The sequence below is a fragment of the Alosa pseudoharengus genome, unplaced genomic scaffold (assembly GCF_046254945.1).
Source record: "Alosa pseudoharengus isolate Yale_2024_CS ecotype anadromous, Long Island Sound unplaced genomic scaffold, YU_APseudo_1.1 YU_APseudo_1.1_scf_10, whole genome shotgun sequence".
Classification (NCBI taxonomy): Eukaryota; Metazoa; Chordata; class Actinopteri; order Clupeiformes; family Clupeidae; genus Alosa; species Alosa pseudoharengus.
In genome coordinates, this window is record NW_027468565.1 from 41,265,834 (window position 1) to 41,291,667 (window position 25,834).

Sequence of the window (25,834 nt, forward strand, 5' to 3'; positions counted from 1 at the left end):
CCGCCTGTGCGTGTGGGTGGTGTCAAAAGCGGCTCTCTTGTGCGCAGGAGTCCCTGGGCGCTGAGCCACAGGCGGAGCAGATCGGAGCCAGCGGGGTGTCGCTCTCCTCCGCCACTCATCCTCGTCCCCCCCACGCGTCCGCCTCCATCTCGGGCTCGGCCACTTCAGCGGCAGTCGCCGGGGTGCTTGTGCCGGAAAACAAGATGGACGGCGGAGACCTCCCTTCGGACGTGCAGGCGAACAGCCAGCACGTGGAGCGAGCACTGCAGGACATCGGTTCGGATCTCCCAGCAGCCTCTGCTTCCGCTCCTCCCCCTCTTCCTTCTCCTTCTCCCTCCGCGAGCGCCGACTACGACTTCAGCGCCCCCTTCGCCCCCCTGGAGCAGGGCGTCCACGCCCACGTCCGCCCTCGCTGGGACGCCCACCCGGCCCTCGCACACATCCGCCTCAAGGAGGAGGACGCCACATCTGAGGCCGGCCAGAAGGAGGAGGAGGAGGGCAGGCGGGCGGACGAGCAGACAGACACACCTCTGCAGGCAGGACGGCCGACCCCAGGACTCCCCGGGCACACGGCAGAGACAGATGGACTGACCGCTGCTGTTCCTCAGCCCCAGGAGGCCTCCAGTCTGAGCGTGTCAGTTGGGACGGACAGTGAGACGGGGGACCGCAGAGCACAGCCACAGGTGACTGGAGGGACTCGGCAGGCTGTCCTAGCACCCTCGCCTTTGCCAGAATCCACACCCGAGCCCAGTACTGTGGCTGGGGACATTAGACAAGGTCAGCAGTCTGAGACGCCTTTGTCTCGGACTGCTAGCGCTGAGGGTTCTGCTACCACTGAGGGTTCTGCTACCGCTGAGGGTTCTGCTACCGCTGAGGGTTCTGCTGGACCCACGCATGGACATCCCTCAGACGCTCACATTAAGGTCGGCGAAAACATTTCAGGTGTGACGGACACTCGCGCATCCCCTAGTCATCATGGCCACTCCTCCGATGCCCATATAAGGGTCGGGGAGAATGTGTCTGAGGTCCAAAGTTCTCTCCCTACACCAAACATTCACGGACACGCCTCCGACGCCCATATAAGGGTAGGAGAGAACGTTTCTGAGGTGACTGCTGCTCTCCCCTCCCCTAGCGTTCACGGTCATGCCTCTGATGGCCACATCAAGGTGGGCGAGAACGTGTCCGAGATTGTTGCCCCACTCCCCTCCCAGAGTGTCCATGGGCACGCCTCGGACGCCAACCTGCAGGTGGGTGGCTTCGTGTCGGAGGTGACCCCCTCGCAACCCCGCTGGAGCAAGCACGGCCACGCCTCGGACTCCACTCTTGAGGTGGGCTGCCTGGTGGCCGGCGCAGAGCCAGCTCTCTCCCCGCTCCCTGGCAGCGCCCACGGCCACGCCTCCGACTCCACACTGGGCATCGGCTGCGTGGTGGGGACCACTGAAGTCTTCCAGCCCCCTCAGCCCAGGTATGGTGTAGAGTTGTAGAGGTATGGTGTAGAGTTGTAGAGGTATGGTGTAGAGTTGTAGAGGTATGGTGTAGAGTTGTAGAGGTATGGTGTAGAGTTGTAGAGGTATGGTGTAGAGTTGTAGAGGTATGGTGTAGAGTGTAGAGGTATGGTGTAGAGTTGTAGAGGTATGGTGTAGAGTTGTAGAGGTATGGTGTATGAGTGTAGAGGTATGGGGTAGAGTTCTACAGTGTAGATGTACAGTATGGGGTAGAGTTCTACAGTGTAGAGCAGTGGTCCCCAAACTTTTTCTTCCGAGGGCCAGCTTACTATGCCTGGCTCTAAGAGAGGGCCAGAGACTCGGACTATATCAGTAACCATAAATAGCTTAGTGCTGTGAACAACAGCAGTCTACCTTAGTTGAATATTCCATTACATTTAATCTATAGGCTACTGCAATTTAATACCATTGTTAGCTGTGTTTATATTGCCATCATGCCATATCAGTGTAAAACGTAACTCAAATTAAATAATACTAATAAAAAGACTTTTGCATTCCCAAAAGTATATTTTATTAAAAATGTGTGAACTCTGAAAATGTAAAGTTCTCAAACTATGAGAATTCTATGAAGCGCTGAAGTGGTCTGAAATGACCACCATTCTAACTTTCACTCACCTGAACTTGTGACCTCTTTGTAGGCCTATGAACATTTGACCTAACCCAGAAATATGACTTGAATAGAAGTTAGTTAGTTATTAACAATTAATTGATAAACTTTTACAATACTTTGAGCACTGATGCGATTTAATGTGTACTGTTAAGACTCGCCATAGAGAATGAATGGGGGAAATTGCGGAGGTTATAGTTTGACGATGTCGTACTCCCGTGCGGGCCTGTTGCTATACCACAGACATGTTTTGGGGGGCCACCCAAAATGAGGTGGCGGGCCGTAGTTTGGGGACCACTGCTGTAGAGGTATGGGGTAGAGTTCTACAGTGTAGAGGTATGGGGTGGAGTTCTACAGTGTAGAGGTATGGGGGGTATGGGGTAGAGTTCTACAGTGTAGAGGTATGGGGTAGAGTTCTACAGTTTAGAGCAGGGGTCTCAAACTCAAATGAGCTGGGGGCCACTTCTGCCAACGTCATCTGATTGGAGGGCCACGTAAGTGTTAAAGAATAATACAAAAAAGATAGGGGTGTAAATATTAATCGATTCGTATCGATGCATCGATTATGCAGCCGGCGTTTCAATGCATCGATTCGTCCGCAAGAGTATCGATTAATGTGTTTATTTTGCCGCCTGTTTGTTTGCCTATCTATTTTCAGCATCAGCTCCGACCTTTCTTTTTCTGTCTATGGCTCCGATGTAAGCGCACTACCTACTCCTAAGCTGCGGGTGGTTTTTTTTTTTTATATGCAAAGACATGAGGCTGTATAACGAAGGCTTTAGATACCTGCTCCTACATTCCGAACTTTTGTTGATTTATTTGAAACTTCATAGATATCATGTAAAAATATTGAGTATTGAATCGTATCGAATTGTATCGTGGGGAATTCTGAAGTATCGAAAATAATCGAATCATTGGCTTAAGAAATCGATATTGTATCGAATCGTCATGAAGACTCCGATTTACACCCCTAAAAAAAGAACGGCTATTTCTGAAAATGCAATGGTTTTTTTTTTCAAATACCAATTATGCCTATTGGGGCAGGTCTCTTGGCACACTGCCTGATCTTTTCCTCCAGAATCTCAGTGTAGCCTCTTGCTTTAATGTTACCGTTTACTTTGAGAAGGTCACCAGGTCCCCCTGGTTGAAAAACATCCCAAAAGAATACTTTTCTAACCCCCACAATTGAAATGGACATGTGAAAGCTAAATTCTTTGTCCAGGTGTGCCCATATAAAGGTTTAGCTGAGTTATGCATGTTTGGAGAACAGTGATCCATGATCAGCATCCAAGATGACCAAGTGATCCATTTTGAGATGGAGTGAAAATTTCAACAACCAAAACACCATCCACAATGTGGAGAATAGCTTTAGAAATGTATTAGTTTTGGGTGTTTTTCAGACAATGGAACCTTGTGAACTTCTCAAAGTCTTAGTTGGGGTTCAGCATTAGAATCTAAGGCAAAGCCCCCTCTGAAGACCTTAAAGCAAAACTGATCAGTGTTCTCTCTCTGCGTGACAGTGCCCACGGCCACTCCTCGGACTCCACCCTCACAGTGGGCTGCGTGGTGTCGGGCGTTCAGCCTCAACCGGCCCCTCTACCGGGCAGTGCCCATGGGCACTCGTCCGACTCCGCTCTGGGGATGGGCTGTGTGGTGTCGGGCGTTCAGCCCCAACTGGCCCCTCTACCGGGCAGTGCCCATGGGCACTCGTCCGACTCCGCTCTGGGGATGGGCTGTGTGGTGTCGGGCGTTCAGCCCCAACTGGCCCCTCTACCGGGCAGTGCCCATGGGCACTCGTCCGACTCCGCTCTGGGGATGGGCTGTGTGGTGTCGGGCGTTCAGCCCCAACTGGCCCCTCTACCGGGCAGTGCCCATGGGCACTCGTCCGACTCCGCTCTGGGGATGGGCTGTGTGGTGTCGGGCGTTCAGCCCCAACTGGCCCCTCTACCGGGCAGTGCCCATGGGCACTCGTCCGACTCCGCTCTGGGGATGGGCTGTGTGGTGTCGGGCGTTCAGCCCCAACTGGCCCCTCTACCGGGCAGTGCCCATGGGCACTCGTCCGACTCCGCTCTGGGGATGGGCTGTGTGGTGTCGGGCGTTCAGCCCCAACTGGCCCCTCTACCGGGCAGTGCCCATGGGCACTCGTCCGACTCCGCTCTGGGGATGGGCTGTGTGGTAAAGGGCCCCAAGCCTGGCAGCGCACTACAGACGGACCCCTCACTCAAGGGGGACGGAGATGCCCCTCAGCCTTCAACTGACCTGCTCACCAACCCAGGTGAGGTGGACATTCTCTATAGTGAAAATATGTAGTCATAGGCTGTGCCTTTTTGTACATACCTTGTATGCTTGTGATCGTTGTAAAGTATTGGTTAACTCAGGAAGTGGTTAATTTGTGAAATAATGCTCATTTGATGCGTGCGATCAGTGTACTGACTCTGTGACTGTCGTGGTAGACTCTCCCTACGGGCTCCTTGGCCTTCCTGCCTTCCTGGATGAAGGGCTGACTGCATGGGCTCAGGGCCTGGGCCTCTCCCCTGGCGAAAGCCCTGAGGACCACTACCTGCTGTCCCTGGCCTCCCAGTACCAGGTGGAGCAGTACGAGGACACCTACAACCTCATGAGTGAGTGCTGACTGACCATGGCGACTTGGCCAGTGTGACTCGATAGATACACTGTCATCAGAAAGATATGAGAATGGAGCTGATTGGCTGTAGCCGTAGAGTGCTGCTATGATGCGGCCAATCACTGAAGTCTAAACGTCTGATGTGGTTTCTGTGACATTCTGCTGGCTGGTAATATCTCAGCACATGTAAATAAGAGCTGATGGGGTTGACCATAGAGTCTACTGTAAATACTGTAAGAGCTGACGGGGTTGACCATAGAGTGTAAATACTGTAAGAGCTGATGGGGTTGACCATACAGTGTTAACCCTTTCGTTCCCGTGCCGAACATTCCATTTTTGGTGCTGGATGACCTCCTCACACAAAAAACCTTATTTCTTGAGTATAAGACATACCATGAATGGGATATACATACCATTGTAATCAGAAGGGTCAGTTCTATGAAATGATGTAAAATACATATGGTAATGTTGATATAGTAATGAACAGTATTTGAAAATCCTCTCCAAATGTATATCCGGAATTTGTCAAAATTTAATTTCATTCACATAAAAATGAATTTTCATCATATTTCTCTACAAGATAGAGAAAAATATAGAGTGTGTGAAATGTGTGAAATATAGAGTGTGAAATATAGAGTGTATGAAATGTGTGAAATATAGAGTGTATGAAATGTGTGAAATATAGAGTGTGAAATATAGAGTGTATGAAATGTGTGCAAATATGAAAATGCAGGAAACGGGATTTAGAATGTTAACAGAATTCACATTCACTTTCTCACCAACAACATAAAAGTATGCATACAAACTAACAACCAAGTCAGAAACAATGGTTTAGATGTATTTGGTCTATAAGAATAAACCATTTATTTGTATATAAGCAAATGCTACAGTCAATAAGAATGACATTAAAAAAAAAACATACTGTACCTTACCAGTAATACAGGAAGTAAGTATACTGTATTCATTGACCATTTCGGAAAAGAGACATAAAATACATTTGATTCAACAAATACAACTTCCTTATATAAATCAGTATAATATGAAAATTATATACATATATAAAATGTATTATTATTTATGAAAAGCTAGGAATACAATCAACATCACTCAAAACTCAATGTGTTCTAAACATTTGAAAGTGGATTACATACTTAGAACAAGCCTGTGGAGAATAAACACATACACACATATACACACAAACTCATACCCACACACACACACACACACAGAGGAGGATAGGGAAAGGTGGGGTGGGGAACCTGAAGGTTGAACACAGAAGAGCTATGACTCATTACTAAACGCATCCCCTTTTGCAGAATGCCAAATCTGACAGCAATTTGTTTATCAATAAATCAAATTCGCCTACTGTTACACTCCAGGGCCATACAAGCTACTTTAGTTTTATTATGTACGTTTTTTATAACAAGCTCCTGCTGTACAGGAATATGTACTTGATGGAAAGACGACAGAGTAGTAGTTGGAGCAGCTGAAGGTGAGGCTGAAATTTCAACGGAAATGCCTACCAGCTGTTGTGATAGATTTCCTCCAAATTCTTTCTGGTTGTAGCTACCAAACCTAGGTTCAACACCAGATTCTGCATTGCATTGTCAAACTTGAAATAACAAGAAGCTACTGACAACGGCAATGTCAATGGAGAAAAAGTGCTTTCTGCTATTCTGCGTTTGTTGGAGTACACAATATGTATTCATCATTTGGTCAACGTGCCCTGATCCCTGCCAAGACTTGGTTCCCCAGTAGCAATGGATATTAGGGAGGGAAGTGAACCCCATGTAAATGATCAATCCCAGAAACCTGTGAAACTCTTCTGGGGTCTTTGTCCCATGCCCCTGCACTGTTTGCATACGACGGCCTACTAAGCACAAGCTCCCATTCCTTCCGGTTGGTAAAACCACATATGCCTGGGACAACAATGTGAGTAAAAAAGAACATAACAAGTCTATTTCACACAGTGTTTTAGTCTGCACCATCCTACGCACGGCACATAAATCTATACCTTCTTCCTCCATCCCCTCATGGTCTTCAGCATTGTGAGCGCAAGCTCATGAGCAGTCAGCTACCTCTTCAGGCTTGCGAGAAGGTCTGTGTAGGTCTTGTCATCCTCCATCTGAAACAAGAGCGAAATCATACAAATACCTTTATTAATGTAAACAATAAGATCACAAAACTACAGATTTGTGCATGTATGCACACAAAAGAAGAGGTAGCCTAAACTATTGAAGCATCCTCAGAATATACTCTAAATATTTCTAAGTAGGCCTATGAAAAGTCATTGTATTACACATGGGTTTAGCTACCCTAAATCTGATTGCCTGGCTGGCATCAAGATAAAGACAGATTACATTTCACCTAGTAACAAACTGCTGAAATGCAATAATGACATTTCTGACAGAATATGTGATTTCACATCATGTTTTCTATAACTAAATATTGAGAGGAGTTGTGCTTCATTTATTTCAAGTCATGCCATCTTAGAAAATGTTGAGACAAGCATGTCTGATGTTTGTCATTTAGAAATGAGCAAGCTAAAATAGTTCACTACAGACTGCACTACAGATAACAACCGGAGGAAAGGCAATAAGTTAATTACATTTCTGACAGAATATGTGATTTCACATCTACAACTACATATTGAGAGGAGTAAAAATATCGCTCAACTTATTTCATGTCAGAACGTAACGCAACTTGAAACGCGGCGCCCATTGATTTATTCAGCTTTGGTTTGCTATACTGTCTTGCCAATATCATGCTTACCTAACAAGCAAATTGGTACTAGAAAACAAACTTACCTACAGGTTATATACTAACAGGAAATGAAACGGTCAAATGAAAATAACTGACATCAAAAGCAAACGATAATATTGCAAGCAGTTCAGAATTATATAGTTAGCTAAAGTTACGTGACGATGCACTAGCCCCCCGCTAAGCCATAATGTTGACGCTGATGAGAAAGCATATTACTGTCAAATAACATGATTTAAGGACTTCAAATTAAGATAAACCATAACTAGAACCGATGTAAAAACAATATTACCTCAGTTTATCCAGCTGTGTGGTTTCCAGTCGAGGTAAACTCCAACTTAAGTGCAGGTGGCATCCGGCTGTCCACGTCAAATGCACCGACTCAAGTGAAAATATTTTTTCAAGACTCATCTTCATGTATCCAAAACATTTCGCGCCATAAACCCCTTAACCAATCATATCAAATTGAAGCTTATGTTGTCAGCATTACGGTGAAGATTTCAGAAATAAAATCAGTCATTGGACAGCTGAGATATTAGACGATTGGCCATCGTTACTTTTGTAACGAAATTAGAACGGTCGGGCTCGTAAGGGTTAATAAGAGCTAATGGGGTTGACCATAGAGTGTAAATAAGAGCTAGCTGATGGGGTTGACCATAGAGTGTAAATAAGAGCTGATGGGGTTGACCATAGAGTGTAAATACTGTAAGAGCTGATGGGGTTGACCATAGAGTGTAAGTAAGAGCTGATGGGGTTGACCATAGAGTGTAAATACTGTAAGAGCTGATGGGGTTGACCATAGAGTGTAAATAAGAGCTGACGGGGTTGACCATAGAGTGTAAATAAGAGCTGATGGGGTTGACCATAGAGTGTAAATACTGTAAGAGCTGATGGGGTTGACCATAGAGTGTAAATAAGAGCTGATGGGGTTGACCATAGAGTGTAAATACTGTAAGAGCTGATGGGGTTGACCATAGAGTGTAAATAAGAGCCGATGGAGTTGACCATAGAGTGTAAATAAGAGCTGACTGGGTTGACCATAGAGTGTAAATAAGAGCTAGCCGATAGGGTTGACCATAGAGTGTAAATAAGAGCTAGCCGATGGGGTTGACCATAGAGTGTTAATAAGAGCTGATGGGGTTGACCATAGAGTGTAAATAAGAGCCGATGGGGTTGACCATAGAGTGTAAGTAAGAGCTAATGGGGTTGACCATAGAGTGTAAATAAGAGCTGATGGGGTTGACCATAGAGTGTAAATACTGTAAGAGCTGACGGGGTTGACCATAGAGTGTAAATAAGAGCTAGCCGATGGGGTTGACCATAGAGTGTAAATAAGAGCTAGCCGATGGGGTTGACCATAGAGTGTAAATAAGAGCTGATGGGGTTGACCATAGAGTGTAAATAAGAGCCGATGGGGTTGACCATAAAGTGTTGCACTGATGGCTGTCTGGTGCAGTAGAGTGTTGCTGACCAGAGGCTTGTGTTGTACAGTCTGAGCTGAAATTGATAAGTGTACCCCCCCCCCAGCGGCGGTCCCGGACACTCTGCTGCTGCAGCAGGTGGTGAGGGGGCCGTACGGCTTCCCCATGGACCCCTCCCTCCACAGGGCCACCGACACCACAGCCGTGCGGCTCAGCGAGATGGTGTCCCTACCGGTGCTGATGAAACACTCCGTTACCACGCCTCTCATCACTCAGTGAGTCGCCGCTTCTGTGTGTGTGTGTGTGCGTATCAAAGAGTGTGATTTACATGTATTGAGCAACCTAAATTCCATTCTCTGTGTGTGTGTGTGTGTGTGTGTGTGTGTATGGATGTGGATATACAGTGTGTGTACGTGTATAGTGGCCCTCATTTATTAAACGTGCGTACAACATAAGACAGGCTTAGGACAGGCGTAGGCTCATTTCCACACAAAGCAAATGGCATTTATCAATCTGAACGTGAGCGGTGGCTACGCTCCAATCTGAACGTGAGCGGTGGCTACGCTCCAATGTGAACGTGAGCGGTGGCTACGCTCCAATCTGAACGTGAGCGGTGGCTACGCTCCAATCTCACGTCAAGTCTCAACTCGTGTCCGCAGGTTTTGAGGCGGCATAGCACGGCGCAGCGGTAAATTGGCAGAGGATTGTAAAGTTGAAGAGTTGAATTCATGGAATATCTTGGACCTAAGACATTTCCTGCACATTTGTAGCCTACTTGCCGTAATGTATCCTGTTGACACATTTGATGACTTAGGGGATAGCTATAGGCTAAATTCTAGGGCCGAGGACTTTCCAGCCACCACATTTATCAACAAACATGTTTACACAAAGGAAAGAAGCAGATATTTCCCTGCGGTTTGGCCTTTCATTTACACGAAAACCCTGTTTTTATCACAGAAAACAATTATTTCTAAAAACTCCGACCAAAGTGGAGATTTCTGATAACGCCGGTTATGTGCTGTCGTGTCAACTGGGAGAAACGGGGTTTTGGCATGCTCTTGACGGCACAGAGAAACTTCTCTGAAAACTGACAGGTTTGCACGATGTCAGGTCGTAAGATGATGAATCACACGTGAGTTCCGTCGTAAGATGATGAATCACACGTGAGTTCCATCGTAAGATGATGAATCACACATGAGTTCCGTCGTAAGATGATGAATCACACATGAGTTCCGTCGTAAGATGATGAATCACACGTGAGTTCCGTCGTAAGATGATGAATCACACGTGTCGTAAGATGATGAATCACACGTGAGTTCCATCGTAAGATGATGAATCACACGTGTCGTAAGATGATGAATCACACGTGAGTTCCGTCGTAAGATGATGAATCACACGTGAGTTCCGTCGTAAGATGATGAATCACACGTGAGTTCCGTCGTAAGATGATGAATCACACGTGATCCCCGTCGTAAGATGATGAATCACACGTGATCCCCGTCGTAAGATGATGAATCACACGTGTCGTAAGATGATGAATCACACGTGAGTTCCGTCGTAAGATGATGAATCACACGTGTCGTAAGATGATGAATCACACGTGAGTTCCATCGTAAGATGATGAATCACACGTGTCGTAAGATGATGAATCACACGTGAGTTCCATCGTAAGATGATGAATCACACGTGTCGTAAGATGATGAATCACGCGTGAGTCACGTCGTAAGATGATGAATCACGCGTGAGTCACGTCGTAAGATGATTTCTGCACTCAGGTCTACGCTGGTTTCTACGCTCAGTTGATAATTAGGGCGTGCGTGCGTGCGTGCGTGCGTGCGTGCGTGTGTGTGTGTGTGTGTGTGTGTGTGTAGATGTGGATATACTGTGTGTGTGTGTGTGTGTGTGTGTGTGTGTGAATGTGGATATACTGTGTGTGTGTGTGTGTGTGTGTGTGTGTGTGTGTGTGTGTGTGTGGATGGATGTGGATATACTGCGTGTTTGTACAAATAGTTCAGGAGTAGCTTATGGGAGTTGATGGTTTGCAGAGTCTGATCTCTATGTGTGTACACAATGCATATGCATATAGTGAAGGTTTGGGGTTTGTGTGTGTGTCCGAGTAGAACTTCCTAAACCCACAGATATCTAGATTGTACAGTATTCAGCTCATATATCTAGAGTGTACAGTATTCAGCTCATGTTAATATCTAGATTGTACAGTATTCAGCTCATGTTGATATCTAGATTGTACAGTATTCAGCTCATGTATATATCTAGATTGTACAGTATTCAGCTCATGTTGATATCTAGATTACAGTATTCAGCTCATATCTAGATTGTACAGTATTCAGCTCATATATCTAGAGTGTACAGTATTCAGCTCATGTTGATATCTAGAGTGTACGGTATTCAGCTCATGTATCTAGATAGTACAGTATTCAGCTCATGTTGATATCTAGAGTGTACGTTATTCAGCTCATGTATCTAGATAGTACAGTATTCAGCTCATGTATCTAGATAGTACAGTATTCAGCTCATGTTGATATCTAGAGTGTACGGTATTCAGCTCATGTATCTAGATAGTACAGTATTCAGCTCATGTTGATATCTAGATAGTACAGTATTCAGCTCATGTTGATATCTAGATTACAGTATTCAGCTCATATCTAGAGTGTACGGTATTCAGCTCATGTATCTAGATAGTACGGTATTCAGCTCATGTTGATATCTAGATAGTACGGTATTCAGCTCATGTTGATATCTAGATAGTACGGTATTCAGCTCATGTTGATATCTAGAGTGTACGGTATTCAGCTCATGTTGATATCTAGAGTGTACGGTATTCAGCTCATGTATCTAGAGTGTACAGTATTCAGCTCATGTTGATATCTAGAGTGTACGGTATTCAGCTCATGTTGATATCTAGAGTGTACGGTATTCAGCTCATGTTGATATCTAGAGTGTACAGTATTCAGCTCATGTATCTAGATAGTACAGTATTCAGCTCATGTTGATATCTAGATTGTACGGTATTCAGCTCATGTTGATATCTAGATAGTACGGTATTCAGCTCATGTATCTAGAGTGTACGGTATTCAGCTCATGTATCTAGCTAGTACAGTATTCAGCTCATGTTGATATCTAGAGTGTACGGTATTCAGCTCATGTATCTAGATAGTACAGTATTCAGCTCATGTTGATATCTAGATTGTACAGTATTCAGCTCATGTATATATCTAGATTGTACGGTATTCAGCTCATATATCTAGAGGGTACAGTATTCAGCTCATGTTGATATCTAGAATGTCAAGTATTCAGCTTATATATCTAGATTGTACAGTATTCAGCTCATGTTGATATCTAGATTGTACAGTATTCAGCTCATGTATATATCTAGATTGTACAGTATTCAGCTCATGTTGATATCTAGATTACAGTATTCAGCTCATATCTAGATTGTACAGTATTCAGCTCATATATCTACAGTGTACAGTATTCAGCTCATGTTGATATCTAGAGTGTACGGTATTCAGCTCATGTATCTAGATAGTACAGTATTCAGCTCATGTTGATATCTAGATTACAGTATTCAGCTCATATCTAGAGTGTACGGTATTCAGCTCATGTATCTAGATAGTACGGTATTCAGCTCATGTTGATATCTAGAGTGTACAGTATTCAGCTCATGTTGATATCTAGAGTGTACGGTATTCAGCTCATATATCTAGATAGTACAGTATTCAGCTCATGTTGATATCTAGAGTGTACGGTATTCAGCTCATGTATCTAGAGTGTACAGTATTCAGCTCATGTTGATATCTAGAGTGTACAGTATTCAGCTCATGTTGATATCTAGAGTGTACAGTATTCAGCTCATGTTGATATCTAGAGTGTACGGTATTCAGCTCATATATCTAGATAGTACAGTATTCAGCTCATGTTGATATCTAGAGTGTACGGTATTCAGCTCATGTATCTAGAGTGTACAGTATTCAGCTCATGTTGATATCTAGAGTGTACAGTATTCAGCTCATGTTGATATCTAGAGTGTACAGTATTCAGCTCATGTTGATATCTAGAGTGTACGGTATTCAGCTCATATATCTAGATAGTACAGTATTCAGCTCATGTTGATATCTAGAGTGTACGGTATTCAGCTCATGTTGATATCTAGAGTGTACAGTATTCAGCTCATGTATCTAGATAGTACAGTATTCAGCTCATGTTGATATCTAGATTGTACAGTATTCAGCTCATGTATATATCTAGATTGTACGGTATTCAGCTCATGTATCTAGAGTGTACGGTATTCAGCTCATGTATCTAGATAGTACAGTATTCAGCTCATGTTGATATCTAGAGTGTACGGTATTCAGCTCATGTATCTAGATAGTACAGTATTCAGCTCATGTTGATATCTAGATTGTACAGTATTCAGCTCATGTATATATCTAGATTGTACGGTATTCAGCTCATATATCTAGAGGGTACAGTATTCAGCTCATGTTGATATCTAGAATGTCAAGTATTCAGCTTATATATCTAGATTGTACAGTATTCAGCTCATGTTGATATCTAGATTGTACAGTATTCAGCTCATGTATATATCTAGATTGTACAGTATTCAGCTCATGTTGATATCTAGATTACAGTATTCAGCTCATATCTAGATTGTACAGTATTCAGCTCATATATCTACAGTGTACAGTATTCAGCTCATGTTGATATCTAGAGTGTACGGTATTCAGCTCATGTATCTAGATAGTACAGTATTCAGCTCATGTTGATATCTAGATTACAGTATTCAGCTCATATCTAGAGTGTACGGTATTCAGCTCATGTATCTAGATAGTACGGTATTCAGCTCATGTTGATATCTAGAGTGTACAGTATTCAGCTCATGTTGATATCTAGAGTGTACGGTATTCAGCTCATATATCTAGATAGTACAGTATTCAGCTCATGTTGATATCTAGAGTGTACGGTATTCAGCTCATATATCTAGATAGTACAGTATTCAGCTCATGTTGATATCTAGAGTGTACGGTATTCAGCTCATGTATCTAGAGTGTACAGTATTCAGCTCATGTTGATATCTAGAGTGTACAGTATTCAGCTCATGTTGATATCTAGAGTGTACAGTATTCAGCTCATGTTGATATCTAGAGTGTACGGTATTCAGCTCATATATCTAGATAGTACAGTATTCAGCTCATGTTGATATCTAGAGTGTACAGTATTCAGCTCATGTTGATATCTAGAGTGTACGGTATTCAGCTCATATATCTAGATAGTACAGTATTCAGCTCATGTTGATATCTAGAGTGTACGGTATTCAGCTCATGTATCTAGATAGTACAGTATTCAGCTCATGTTGATATCTAGAGTGTACGGTATTCAGCTCATGTATCTAGATAGTACAGTATTCAGCTCATGTTGATATCTAGAGTGTACGGTATTCAGCTCATGTATCTAGATAGTACAGTATTCAGCTCATGTTGATATCTAGAGTGTACGGTATTCAGCTCATGTATCTAGATAGTACAGTATTCAGCTCATGTATCTAGATAGTACAGTATTCAGCTCATGTTGATATCTAGAGTGTACGGTATTCAGCTCATGTTGATATCTAGAGTGTACGGTATTCAGCTCATATATCTAGATAGTACAGTATTCAGCTCATGTTGATATCTAGAGTGTACGGTATTCAGCTCATGTATCTAGATAGTACGGTATTCAGCTCATGTTGATATCTAGAGTGTACGGTATTCAGCTCATGTATCTAGAGTGTACAGTATTCAGCTCATGTATCTAGAGTGTACAGTATTCAGCTCATGTTGATATCTAGAGTGTACAGTATTCAGCTCATGTTGATATCTAGAGTGTACGGTATTCAGCTCATGTTGATATCTAGAGTGTACGGTATTCAGCTCATATATCTAGATAGTACGGTATTCAGCTCATGTATCTAGATAGTACGGTATTCAGCTCATGTTGATATCTAGAGTGTACGGTATTCAGCTCATGTATCACCCTTTGGTTTGCCTGTGTCTCCTCTCTCCTCTCCATGAGCAGTGTGTCTCTGGTCAACAAGGCCGTGGTGGATTACTTCTTTGTGGAGCTGTGTGTGGAGAGGCACTTTGAGGCCCTGCGGCACTTCCTTCTGATGGAAGACGGAGAGTTCGCCCAGTCCCTCAGTGACCTGCTCTTCGAGAAGGTGAGCCGCCCAAGAGGCTGAGCCTCCCCCCTCTTTCTTTCTCTCTTTCTCTCTAGTACACTCTCTCTGTCTCTCACATGCTCTCTCTCTCAATTGGAGGAAGAACAGGCATCAGAGGGAGGGAGGGAGGGAGGGAGGAGGACCAAACGAGAGAGCCCTTGTGGTGAGCTAGTGAAGTGTGAAAGCTGGTGTACATGTTTAAAGGCCTGTGGGATGTGTTGAATAATTTCTGCCCATTGATCAGGCAGGAAGGGTTGCTTAGCCTGGGTGCCCCCGACCAGGAAATGTGCTGAATTGATTTCCCCCACTCCGCCTGTGTGTGCGCCTCTGCGCTCTCACGGCCTGTTGTTGCTGTTCCGCTTCAGCATTCATACAGATTCCCTGTGAGCTGACGGACTGAATATCTTTGGTCAGCGCTCGTTTGTGGATTCCGTAGGACACAGAGAGACTCTACTGAGGGCACTGATCTAATGCTCGTTCAGGCATTTCACTCTGAATGTATTTCTGGTGTAGCTGCATTACATACCCAAATCCCTGAGCCCAGAGCCCCAGAGGCTTCTTCTGTATGCTACTGCCCATCTTGCAGGAGATGTGTCGTTTTTGCTGTTGGATAGTATTTGTTGTACAGTGTCCTCACAGGGTGCTTTAAGCTTTCTATCGTAAACGTGCTAATTACCAATAACATTTGCTAAATGAACCTTAACTTTTTCAGTAGCCATAGGGGTGTAGATTTGAACAAAATCTAGTTTGTTTCTTACCGGGGCTTTCACTGCCTGAAATATCCGATTTTGTTTACCGTGCTCAGAGTTTAGTGCTGGCCTGGTGGGTGCCTATTTCCAACCTGTCTCACAGCACATCAACGGTTAGCCCGAGAAAATCTCGTCGCAATTCAAAATTCCACTGGAGCTCCAAGCGGATTTGTACACGCAGCCTTACAACACTGTTTACAGCTCTTCAAGTCACGGTAAAATGTAATTGTTGGTACATAGCTAATTTAGATACACTTATGGTGTGGATGCTTCTGTTTCTTTAGGAATCCGCTGTCCTGGTTTGTATAGAAATGAATATTAAGTGACACATACACGTCTTGGTTTGTATAGAAATGAATATTAAGTGACACATACACGTAAGAGGTTGGACATACGTGACGGTTGGTAATATGTGACGTTCCGATACATATCTGGGCAGAACTGATTCTTGATTCTTTATAGTTAACCCACAACATTTTTATAGTTAACCCACAACATTTTTCCACTAATTATCAACATATCATCTTCAATTCAGTTCAATTCAGTTTTATTTATATAGTGCAATGACATAAGAATACAGTGTGTACCATATGCGGTGTGTATCATATGCGGTGTGTATCATATGCGGTGTGTATCATGAGAATGCGGAGTGTATCATGAGAATGCGGTGTGTATCATATGCGGTGTGTATCATGAGAATGCGGTGTGTATCATATGCGGTGTGTATCATGAGAATGCGGTGTGTATCATGCGAATGTGGTGTGTATCATATGCGGTGTGTATCATATATAATGCGGTGTGTATCATGAGAATGCGGTGTGTATCATGAGAATGCGGTGTGTATCATGAGAATGCGGTGTGTATCATATGCGGTGTGTATCATGAGAATACAGTATGTATCATATACGGTGTGTATCATGAGAATGCAGTGTGTATCATATGCGGTGTGTATCATATATAATGCGGTGTGTATCATGAGAATGCGGTGTGCATCATAGAGAATGCGGTGTGTATCATGAGAATGCGGTGTGTATCATATGCGGTGTGTATCATATATAATGCGGTGTGTATCATGAGAATGCGGTGTGTATCATATGCGGTGTGTATCATATATAGTGCGGTGTGTATCATGAGAATGCGGTGTGTATCATATATAATACGGTTTGTATCATGAGAATACGGTGTATTCAGCATCTGAGAACTATATCAGACAATTCCTTCAAAACCCAAGTAATAGTACTAATTCATGTTGTTTTTTTAATAGTTTTTTTCCAATTCTAAAAGAAAGGTAATTTAACCTACATAAATATCTACCACTCTCTGTTTTGAATGTTTATAAATATCTGTAACAACAAGCATTAATGTAATTTATTTGAGATTTCCAAACCATCCAAAATGAAGGGTAAACTCAAAGGATTGAAGTAGATTTTAGAAAATAAGCTGCTAGGCGTCAAATAATTTAGTTATTAGCATGTATTTTTTTTAAATGCTTCTAATCCACAGTGTCAAGGAGTTGTCTCCAGACTCGGAACTCTCATCACATCAAGTGCTGATGCCATGACTGGCACTGTGAGACTAGACTGTTGCATATAAATGGAAGAAACTGACATTTAGTATGCACATGACCGGTTCATTTGTGTGTGTGTGTTGTGGGCAGCTGGGGAGTGGACAGACCCCTGGAGAGCTCCTGACTCCTCTGGTGCTTAACTCCATCCTCAACAAAGCGCTGCAGTACAGCCTGCACGGAGACTGCGTCCTGGCGGCCAACTTCACGTTCGCCCTGCGGTACCTTCCGGAAACCTTCCACCCACACGCCCCCGACTCTCTCAGCTGCCTGGAGCTACGCTACAAGGTGAGCACACGCCCCTGACTCACTCAACTGTCTGGAGCTACGCTACAAGGTGAGTGCAGCGTAGGGACGCAGAGACACTTCCTGTCTGGCTCTCTCTTCAGTGTGATTAGATAGATAGATAGATAGGTAGATAGATAGATAGATAGATAGAAGATAGATAGGTAGATAGATAGGTAGATAGATGGATGGATAGATAGATAGATAGATAGATAGATAGGTACTTTATTGATCCCCAGGGGAAATTCCAGATTAATATCAGTTGGCGCAGGGGGTTTGGGACGGCTGTTCAAATGAGCCTTCATGTGTCTGTGGTCTAAGTGACTTGTCTCCTCTGTCTGATCCACTCATGTCCCTGTGATCTGACCACCTCTTCGTCTCTTGATTGATGACTAGAACTCTGTCTCTCTCTCTTTCTCTCTCTCTCTCTCTCTCTCTCTCTCTCTCCTTTCCCCAGGTTGATTGGCCCTTAAACATTATCATCAGCGACAGCTGCATGAACAAGTACAACCGCCTCTTCTCCTTCCTGCTGCAGCTCAAGCACATGGTGTGGACCCTGCGGGACGTCTGGTTCCAGCTGAAGAGAACCGGTAACTCTCTCTCTCTCTCTCCTCTCCTCTCTCTCCCCTCTCTCCTCTCTACCTCCTCCATCTCTCCCTCTACCCCCCCTTCATCTGCATCTGTCCATTCCTCAGAGCCAAAGGGACAGTATTTAGGAATAGGAACCTGACGGAGCTCAGCACTCTTCTGGAGCTCAGCCCGAGTAGCAGTAGATGAGGCCACTCATGTGTTGTCTCATCAGTAGCAGGTTTAGTTGTTTGTGCGGTCACCTGCAGTGGCCTCCGTCATCGACTAAACACCGTATTTGTGTGTCACCGTGCAGCTAATCCGTGAAACAGTGTGAGCCCAGGTGTCTTTGTGTTTCATTGTGCAGCGCGGGTGAAAGGTGTTGCCGGCTCAGTGCAGTTCCATCAGCTGCAGCTCTACAGGCACGAGATGCAGCACTTTGTCAAGGTCATCCAGGGCTACCTGGCCAACCAGATCCTGCAGGTGTCCTGGAGTGAGTTCACTACCAAGCTGGGCAGCGTCAGCGACCTTGACGCCATCCACCGCACCCACACCGACTACCTCAACAGAGCCATCTTCAGGTGAGCACGCTGACTACCTCAACAGAGCCATCTTCAGGTGAGCACGGAGAGTCTTTGATCCGGAAAAAGATCTCTGTTGAGGCAGAGCTGTTTATCTTCAAAGGGGAAAATGCCTTTTAGAATTTTTCAGTTCACTGACTCACTAATAATATTTTCTGTTTCACTTATTTGAACACAGGCATGGAGTCCAGCACCAGATGCATAAAATATATTTGTTTGGCTACGTTAGGCTTTTTGCTATCACAAATCGGTACATTTACATGTTAATAGTAATTTACCGTAAAACTTCAAATAATAGCAAAGTCCCAAATAGACGCCTGTCTCTTTTAAACGCCTGGTGTGGCTACAGGTTTGGGTTAAAGGCCGATCTCAAATAGAGGCCTGGTCTGTTTAGTTTCGAGTTGTAATCTTCTAAAACCCATCAGGTCGTCTGTTTAAGCCAGTATGGTGCAGACTGTGCACGCTAGGTTATGATTAGATGGCATTAAAAGACTGCGGTGGGGAAAAGCTAGAGTTCCAAATTGTATAACTTTTTTCAATATGAACTATGCCTATATGTCCGACTTAGACATGGTTCAATTCATCCCTTTTGTTTCAAATTTGCAGATAGGCCGGTGATAAGTTTTTTTTTTTTTTTGCTGGCAACAAAACAAAAGGGTTCACAAACGTTATTCTTTATTCTAAATGCGTACTGCTATGGCGATAAAGAGAAAGATGTAGGCTATGATTTGAAATGCAAGCTGACTGTTGTCAAATTTGCCAAATAAAATACGGTGGAAATGGTTCATGCTCTCTCGTGCTGTTTCATTCGTGCCGAAAAGGAGGGAGAATGAAACATTACGCACGTTCCACTTTTGCATAAATAATTCCTGAACCGTTTTGGTCAGGGCTGAAAATGCAATTGTATTTGACAGAGGCAAGGATTAAAGTTCTCCGTCATAGGACGGATTTCCGTCAATTTGATTTTAGAAATGTCATATTTGAGATCGATGCAGATCCGATGAGAAAAAAAATAGGAGGGGGGGGGACTGTCACCTTTGCTTTTCCTTTTTTAAGGCAACTACAAATATTAGGTAAATGTTTAAAGACCTAATAGTGTTCTTGAGAACTTTCTGTGTCTCAATCGGTGACCGCTCAAGAAGATACGTCCTATACGGCCTACGTCAGCCATGAGTTTCGCTTTGTATGTTGTAGCTACACACTTGTCTCGGGCGTTTGCTTAAAAAAAAGAACACGTATGGAGGACTATAACGGTCTAAAAGTTGGATTATAGTGACACAATCGAGACAGCTGATGAGGTTGGCCAATCCGTTTAACTTTTTTGGATATGATATTGTGAGCTCTATGTGTGAATTCGGAGGCTGTGTTCTTTCCGTGCATCAATGTAGACACTTACTATCGCGAACTCTTGGGGAGGTCATTCATTTTGGGTGTCACCTATGACTTGAACAGATAGCCTGCTATGCCACCCGATGTAGGCTACTATTATTGTTACAGTTTTTAATCAATGCAACTAACATTATCTGTAAAGCGACGCAATATAAACCGTAGCCTATGCAATTTATTATCCCGTCTGTTATGACATACAACAATGTTTTTCACAATTTGCGACGGAAGGTTTTGACTGAGCGTGTCGAGTAAGGGGGTCAGTCGTGTTTGTGACGCACAGACAGCCTTGTAGCCTATTTTGCTTAGGCCTCACTTTTAACGACAATAGGTTGTGAGTGTATGTTGACAAAAAATAACCATACAATTAAAATAGTCAACTTAAAACTTTGCTATAAAATATTAATTTATAGCACAAAACCATAACCAGTGGGCCTACCAGAACCTCGCATATTAGCGTCATGATTTGTGTGCGTCTATTTGGCAAGGCCACTAGCTGTCATGGATGCGTTGTTGCTAAAGGAAGGCAGGTGTCAAAAGTTAAAAAATAAATGCAGATGGGCAGCTGTTGGAAACGGGGGAGAACTAACAAGCCATGGTGTAAAGAAATTAAAGTGCCAGGAGTTTGCTTTTGCGCGGTTCGCTGCAAGAAAATTTTTTATGGATGCAATAGGAAAACGTTTTAGCACGCCACCAATCAGAAGACCGCCATAAGGTTAACGTTCGTGCACTTCAGGACATCTTCCCTACCTGGTGCAACTAGCCACCACGACAGAGGTAGGCTACGTTTATCTATGGCTGACCGTTTTTACGTTTAGAAAGTAGGCTACGCATGTTCTTTCATAGCGCAACACGACCTGTCCTTAACCATATCGCAACCTCTTGTCAACCTTATACAATCTGTTGCTGAAGACAAAAGCGCCGTCTCCAGATTGTCGTTACAAATGCGCAGACCTCCTGCATGAGCACACACAGTATTGCTGCTCATTGGAAAACTGAGTTGTCTGTAAAACTCAAAATTACCATGTTATCATTAAATGCGGATGAGGCAACAAATGGAAATATGAACAATATCTAGAATGTTCTGATTTGTTACTTTGATGAGGAAATGGGAAGTCTTGCAAACTTGATTTTATAGATTTTACTTGGTGTTGAATTGCATATTAACAAGAAAAAAATCTCCCCTTTAAACACTTTTGGCCTGAAGTAATTAAATAAGAGTGTGTTAAAGCCTTTCTACAATATTGCTGCAGTAGAAAAGAACAGCAATGGCTAATCAGCAATGGTCAGGGATGGTACTAAAATATATTTTTGTTCATCAGGAAAACTCAATCTCAATCAAGAACACTCTCAATTCGCCTTATTCACATGGCGGCCATTGGCGGCTAAAACGAGGCTACAGGGTACACAAACCATAGGATTGTTATGTTCTATGCATTCACCTGTAGGTGGCATTAATTATATAGTAAGTGTACCCTGTAGCCTCGTTTTGGTTTAAACAATGGCCGCTGTGTGAATAAGGCGAATACTCCCTTTACTTTGCTGTTTGCATCTTTTTGTACATTAAAAACCAATAGGTCGCGACCGCAAAAGGGGTGCTATCTCTATAGGTAGATATGAACAACGTATGACTTATGGCCTGAAAAAAGTTCAGTCAAACGATTTTTTTTCACTTTAATCCCTGGACAGAGGACCGATATAGGCTATTTGCTAGTGACAAAATATGAGCTTTCAGTGTGATACGATCTCTTTGTAGATTACGTTTGATTAAAACGTGTTTCATCTGTTCTGGCTATCCAGCTATTTGGATCTTGTCTCACTCAATGAATAACATCTCAACACTAAATGAATTATCCGTAATTGTCATCGGATAGCCTAGTCATATGGGTAGACATTCAATGTGTTATTATTTGGAGTTTTATGGTGGTTAATGCCTAATGATCTATCAAGAGAGTTGTATGAATCATAAATCATTTTCTATCCTTCATGAAGGCCATTAGGCCACCCATACTCATCCATGTCTGTGCTGCCTGTGCGGTCTTCTTGCTCTATCCAGGGGGCTGTTGACGGAGAAGGCTGCTCCAGTCATGAACATCATCCACAGCATCTTCAGCCTCATCCTGAAGTTCCGTGCCCAGCTCGTGTCCCAGCCCTGGGAGTGCCAGCAGGGGGAGACAGTGCACCCCAGCTTCATCGCCATGCAACAGTCCTACAACACCTTCAAGTACTACTCGCACTTCCTCTTCACAGGTGAGGCGCTGGGTTCACATCAGGCAGACAGGCTCTTGTGTTGCCTGTGCTGTTTCGTGTTTCTTTCAGTGCCTGTCAGTATTTGAATGCGTTACTAACCTGAGGAGAATGTAGATCAAATGAACTTGAATGAAAGTAGTGTCCATCTCTTACCCTGACCTGCTAAAGTTGGGGGGGCGGGGGGGGGGGGGGGGTCGTCGTCTCTATTCCTCAAAGTCACCGAGCGCTGTCGGTTCTGCACAGCTCGAGATGCTGCAGCCAACAGCAAGAGCTGCCAGCAGCTACAGCGCTACACTCTGGGGGCATGAACATGGGGCAGCTACAGCGCTACACTCTGGGGGCATGAACATGGGGCAGCTACAGCGCTACACTCTGGGGGCATGAACATGGGGCAGCTACAGCACTACACTCTGGGGGCATGAACATGGGGCAGCTACAGTGCTACACTCTGGGGGCATGAACATGGGGCAGCTACAGCGCTACACTCTGGGGGCATGAACATGGGGGCTCTGTGACCTTGGGAAACAGAGATCTATGTGAAAAACCACCGGACTTCTCCTTTAAGCTGTATTCTAGTACACCTGTAGTCCTGTCATATTCTCATGCATTTAACTCTTGCCCACAGTTGTCTCCAAATTGGTCAACAAAGGCTACCAGCCTCACCTGGAGGACTTCCTTCTGCGCATCAACTTCAACGACTATTACAAGGACTCCTGAGATCTACTCCCGACTATTACAAGGACTCCTGAGATCTACTCCTGACTACTACAGATCTACTCCTGACTATTACAGATCTAGACTATTACAGATCTACTCCTGACTATTACAGATCTAGACTATTACAGATCTACTCCCGACTATTACAAGGACTCCTGAGCAACACTGTCAAGCCTGTTTGTGTGTGGCATGAGGTGCATGTCGGCTAGATTGATATGCACTTATACGGTGAGCTTCTGTTGTCCATCTAGAAGCACAGGATTCAGCCTGTGCAGCTGTGCATGTTCCATGCCTCTATGCACTTATCTATGGCCGTCCTAGAGAGACACAAGCAGGCACTTTATCTAAGTACCGCGTGTGATTGGTACATATATGCTGGCGTCCACACTTGCCTTTGAGGTTTTGCATATGTGTGCAACGGATCTGCTGTATCGATCCTCTCATGCTAAATATGCTGTGGTGGAAGCTAGCATTTCTCAGCATTGTGGCCAACAGACAGCCTAAGTCCACCTCTGGTAAACATTGTGGCCAACAGACAGCCCAAGTCCACCTCTGGTATATGTTGAGGTTGGAAAGCTGATAGGCAGCTCTGTGTTGTGTTTCGTGTGGTGTGCCGACCTCCATCCACCAAGTGAAGCTTATAAAGCACTTCCTTATCTGTTATCTCTTCAAGTACAGAGGCCAAATGACTTCCCCTGCCCCCCCAACCTCAGGTGTGCCTGACCTCTTAAGCTCAGTGTAAAATGCACATTTTGTGAATTGTGTAATAAATACCTAATTTTCAATTCTTGTGATGTTTTTTTCTGAAAAAAAAAAAAAACTTAAGAAGGAAATATGTCAAGCATACCAGCATGTCCGATAAAAAGAGAATGCCCAAACTTTGAGGAGTTAAAAAATACCACATACATTTATTAAAGAGGACATATTAATGTTTGCATTTATACACTCTCTTAGAAAAGCCACTCCCCGAACCGCGAGTAAAAGCCTTGCAGGAAGCGGATTCCGTAGAACTTGTTTTGACCACCTAGCTCTGAGAGGCACTCAGATGCCTTGTATCCCTTTACTTCAGATGTCTACTGTCTGCTCGTCCCTCAGTCCATTTCTCCTCACAGAGCATTAAGCTAGAGCATGGAGCTTGAAACACATAGCAGACATAACAAAATCACACTGTTTGGATTTCTCCTCACAGAGCATTAAGCTAGAGCATGGAGCTTGAAACACATAGCAGACATAACAAAATCGCACTGTTTGTGTTCCTCTGAAGGGTCACAGGAGAGGCTGTGACAAGTTGTTTTAAAAGAAACCGAGGCAACCGACCACTTTGTTTGTACAACAATCAACTGGCTTGTCACCTGTCTGTGTTTGTGTGCACACAAGCTAGCTAGCAGCCTGGATCAGTGGAGAGGGAAATGAAAAGCCCTTGAGGAAAATGAACAGGTGACCACTGAGGAAAATGACTTTCCTTTTTTGCTACAGTGCAACCAAATTTGCCTTTTGTTCAGTTTCCTTCCACAGTTCTAGATCAAATACATTTTCACACACAGGAGGAATACATTAGGAGAGTGGAGTACCACTTCAAAAGAAAAAGGAAGGCCTACTGCACATACTTGGAGCCATTCGCTTCAGGGCATAACTGCGGGCGGGATGAGAGAGGTGCGTTCGCGGGTGCGGGACAAACCAATGATTCACTGCACTCCCGAAAATTAAAATGTGCATAAAATTAAATATGGAAATGATTAAAGTAGTGTTAATAACTATAGTTCAGCTGGATGTTCTGTTAGGCAGCATTAAAAAACGGGGTTTAAGCATAACTGACGAATAGCAGGCCTATAGCCTATATTGTCGTTTACGTGGGTTCAATTTGTTCCTGCTGCTCATTGTCAACTCGAAATCGAAAGCATGACAGAGGAAGAGGGCACCAGACTAGGCCTACTTCAGTTGTTAGCCTACATTCAGAACCAAGAAACTGACATCTGGAGTCTTTCTCAGGTGTGTGTGCTCCTTCCGTGAGAGAAAGAAAAACTTAAAGAAGCCCTATGCAGGTCTGGTTATTCCTTCGCTGTTTCTGGGTTTTCGCCTGATTTGGGCTCGCATTTTTCACGACATAGCTCCCCCTGCAGCTTCGGTAGCAAGTGACTGCTACGCTAAACCCCCACTAGCTAGCGAGCTAGCCATCAATAAACCAAGCTAAACACATAGGGCTCACAATAAAACGGTTGAGCAAACACATTGTTCAAGAGACTATCGAATCACATAAAAAGTTCACCCAAGGGTAGGCTACTTATAATTTCAACAGCAACAAAGCCAAGTCGGAGTCCGTTTTGCAGTCTTCTTAGAACTACAATCTGACTACATTTTCGAGTATTTCCGCCGAGTTACATCCGGATGTGTTCGGACCGCGACCAGAAAGTTGCATATTCGTTTTTTCCGCGGAGAAGCACTAGGGGGAGACTAAGCACCCACCAAACGACCCAAAAAGTGTTGTAGAACCATCACAACGACTCTCAACCTGCATAATTAAGGTCATTTTTGCTAAAATTGTTGCATAGGGCCTCTTTAATAGGCTATCCCTCCTGCATGCGGGCTTTAGCGGGAGGGAGCGGGA

General features: G+C 44.0%; 1 protein-coding gene across 1 annotated transcript in view; it reads left to right on the forward strand.

The window, feature by feature from the left end:
• tubgcp6 (tubulin gamma complex component 6) overlaps positions 1-24,014 on the forward strand; it is a 44,199-nt gene extending 20,185 nt beyond the window's left edge. The window contains exons 17-26 of the mRNA XM_076272244.1: positions 48-1,465; positions 3,633-4,387; positions 4,566-4,733; positions 9,023-9,191; positions 14,989-15,130; positions 17,537-17,731; positions 18,186-18,318; positions 18,663-18,876; positions 22,319-22,512; positions 23,138-24,014. Coding sequence (XP_076128359.1) covers positions 48-1,465; positions 3,633-4,387; positions 4,566-4,733; positions 9,023-9,191; positions 14,989-15,130; positions 17,537-17,731; positions 18,186-18,318; positions 18,663-18,876; positions 22,319-22,512; positions 23,138-23,229 — 3,480 coding nt within the window. The 3' untranslated portion in view covers positions 23,230-24,014. The remainder of the gene's footprint in view (positions 1-47; positions 1,466-3,632; positions 4,388-4,565; positions 4,734-9,022; positions 9,192-14,988; positions 15,131-17,536; positions 17,732-18,185; positions 18,319-18,662; positions 18,877-22,318; positions 22,513-23,137) is intronic.
• Positions 24,015-25,834: the final 1,820 nt, after the last annotated feature.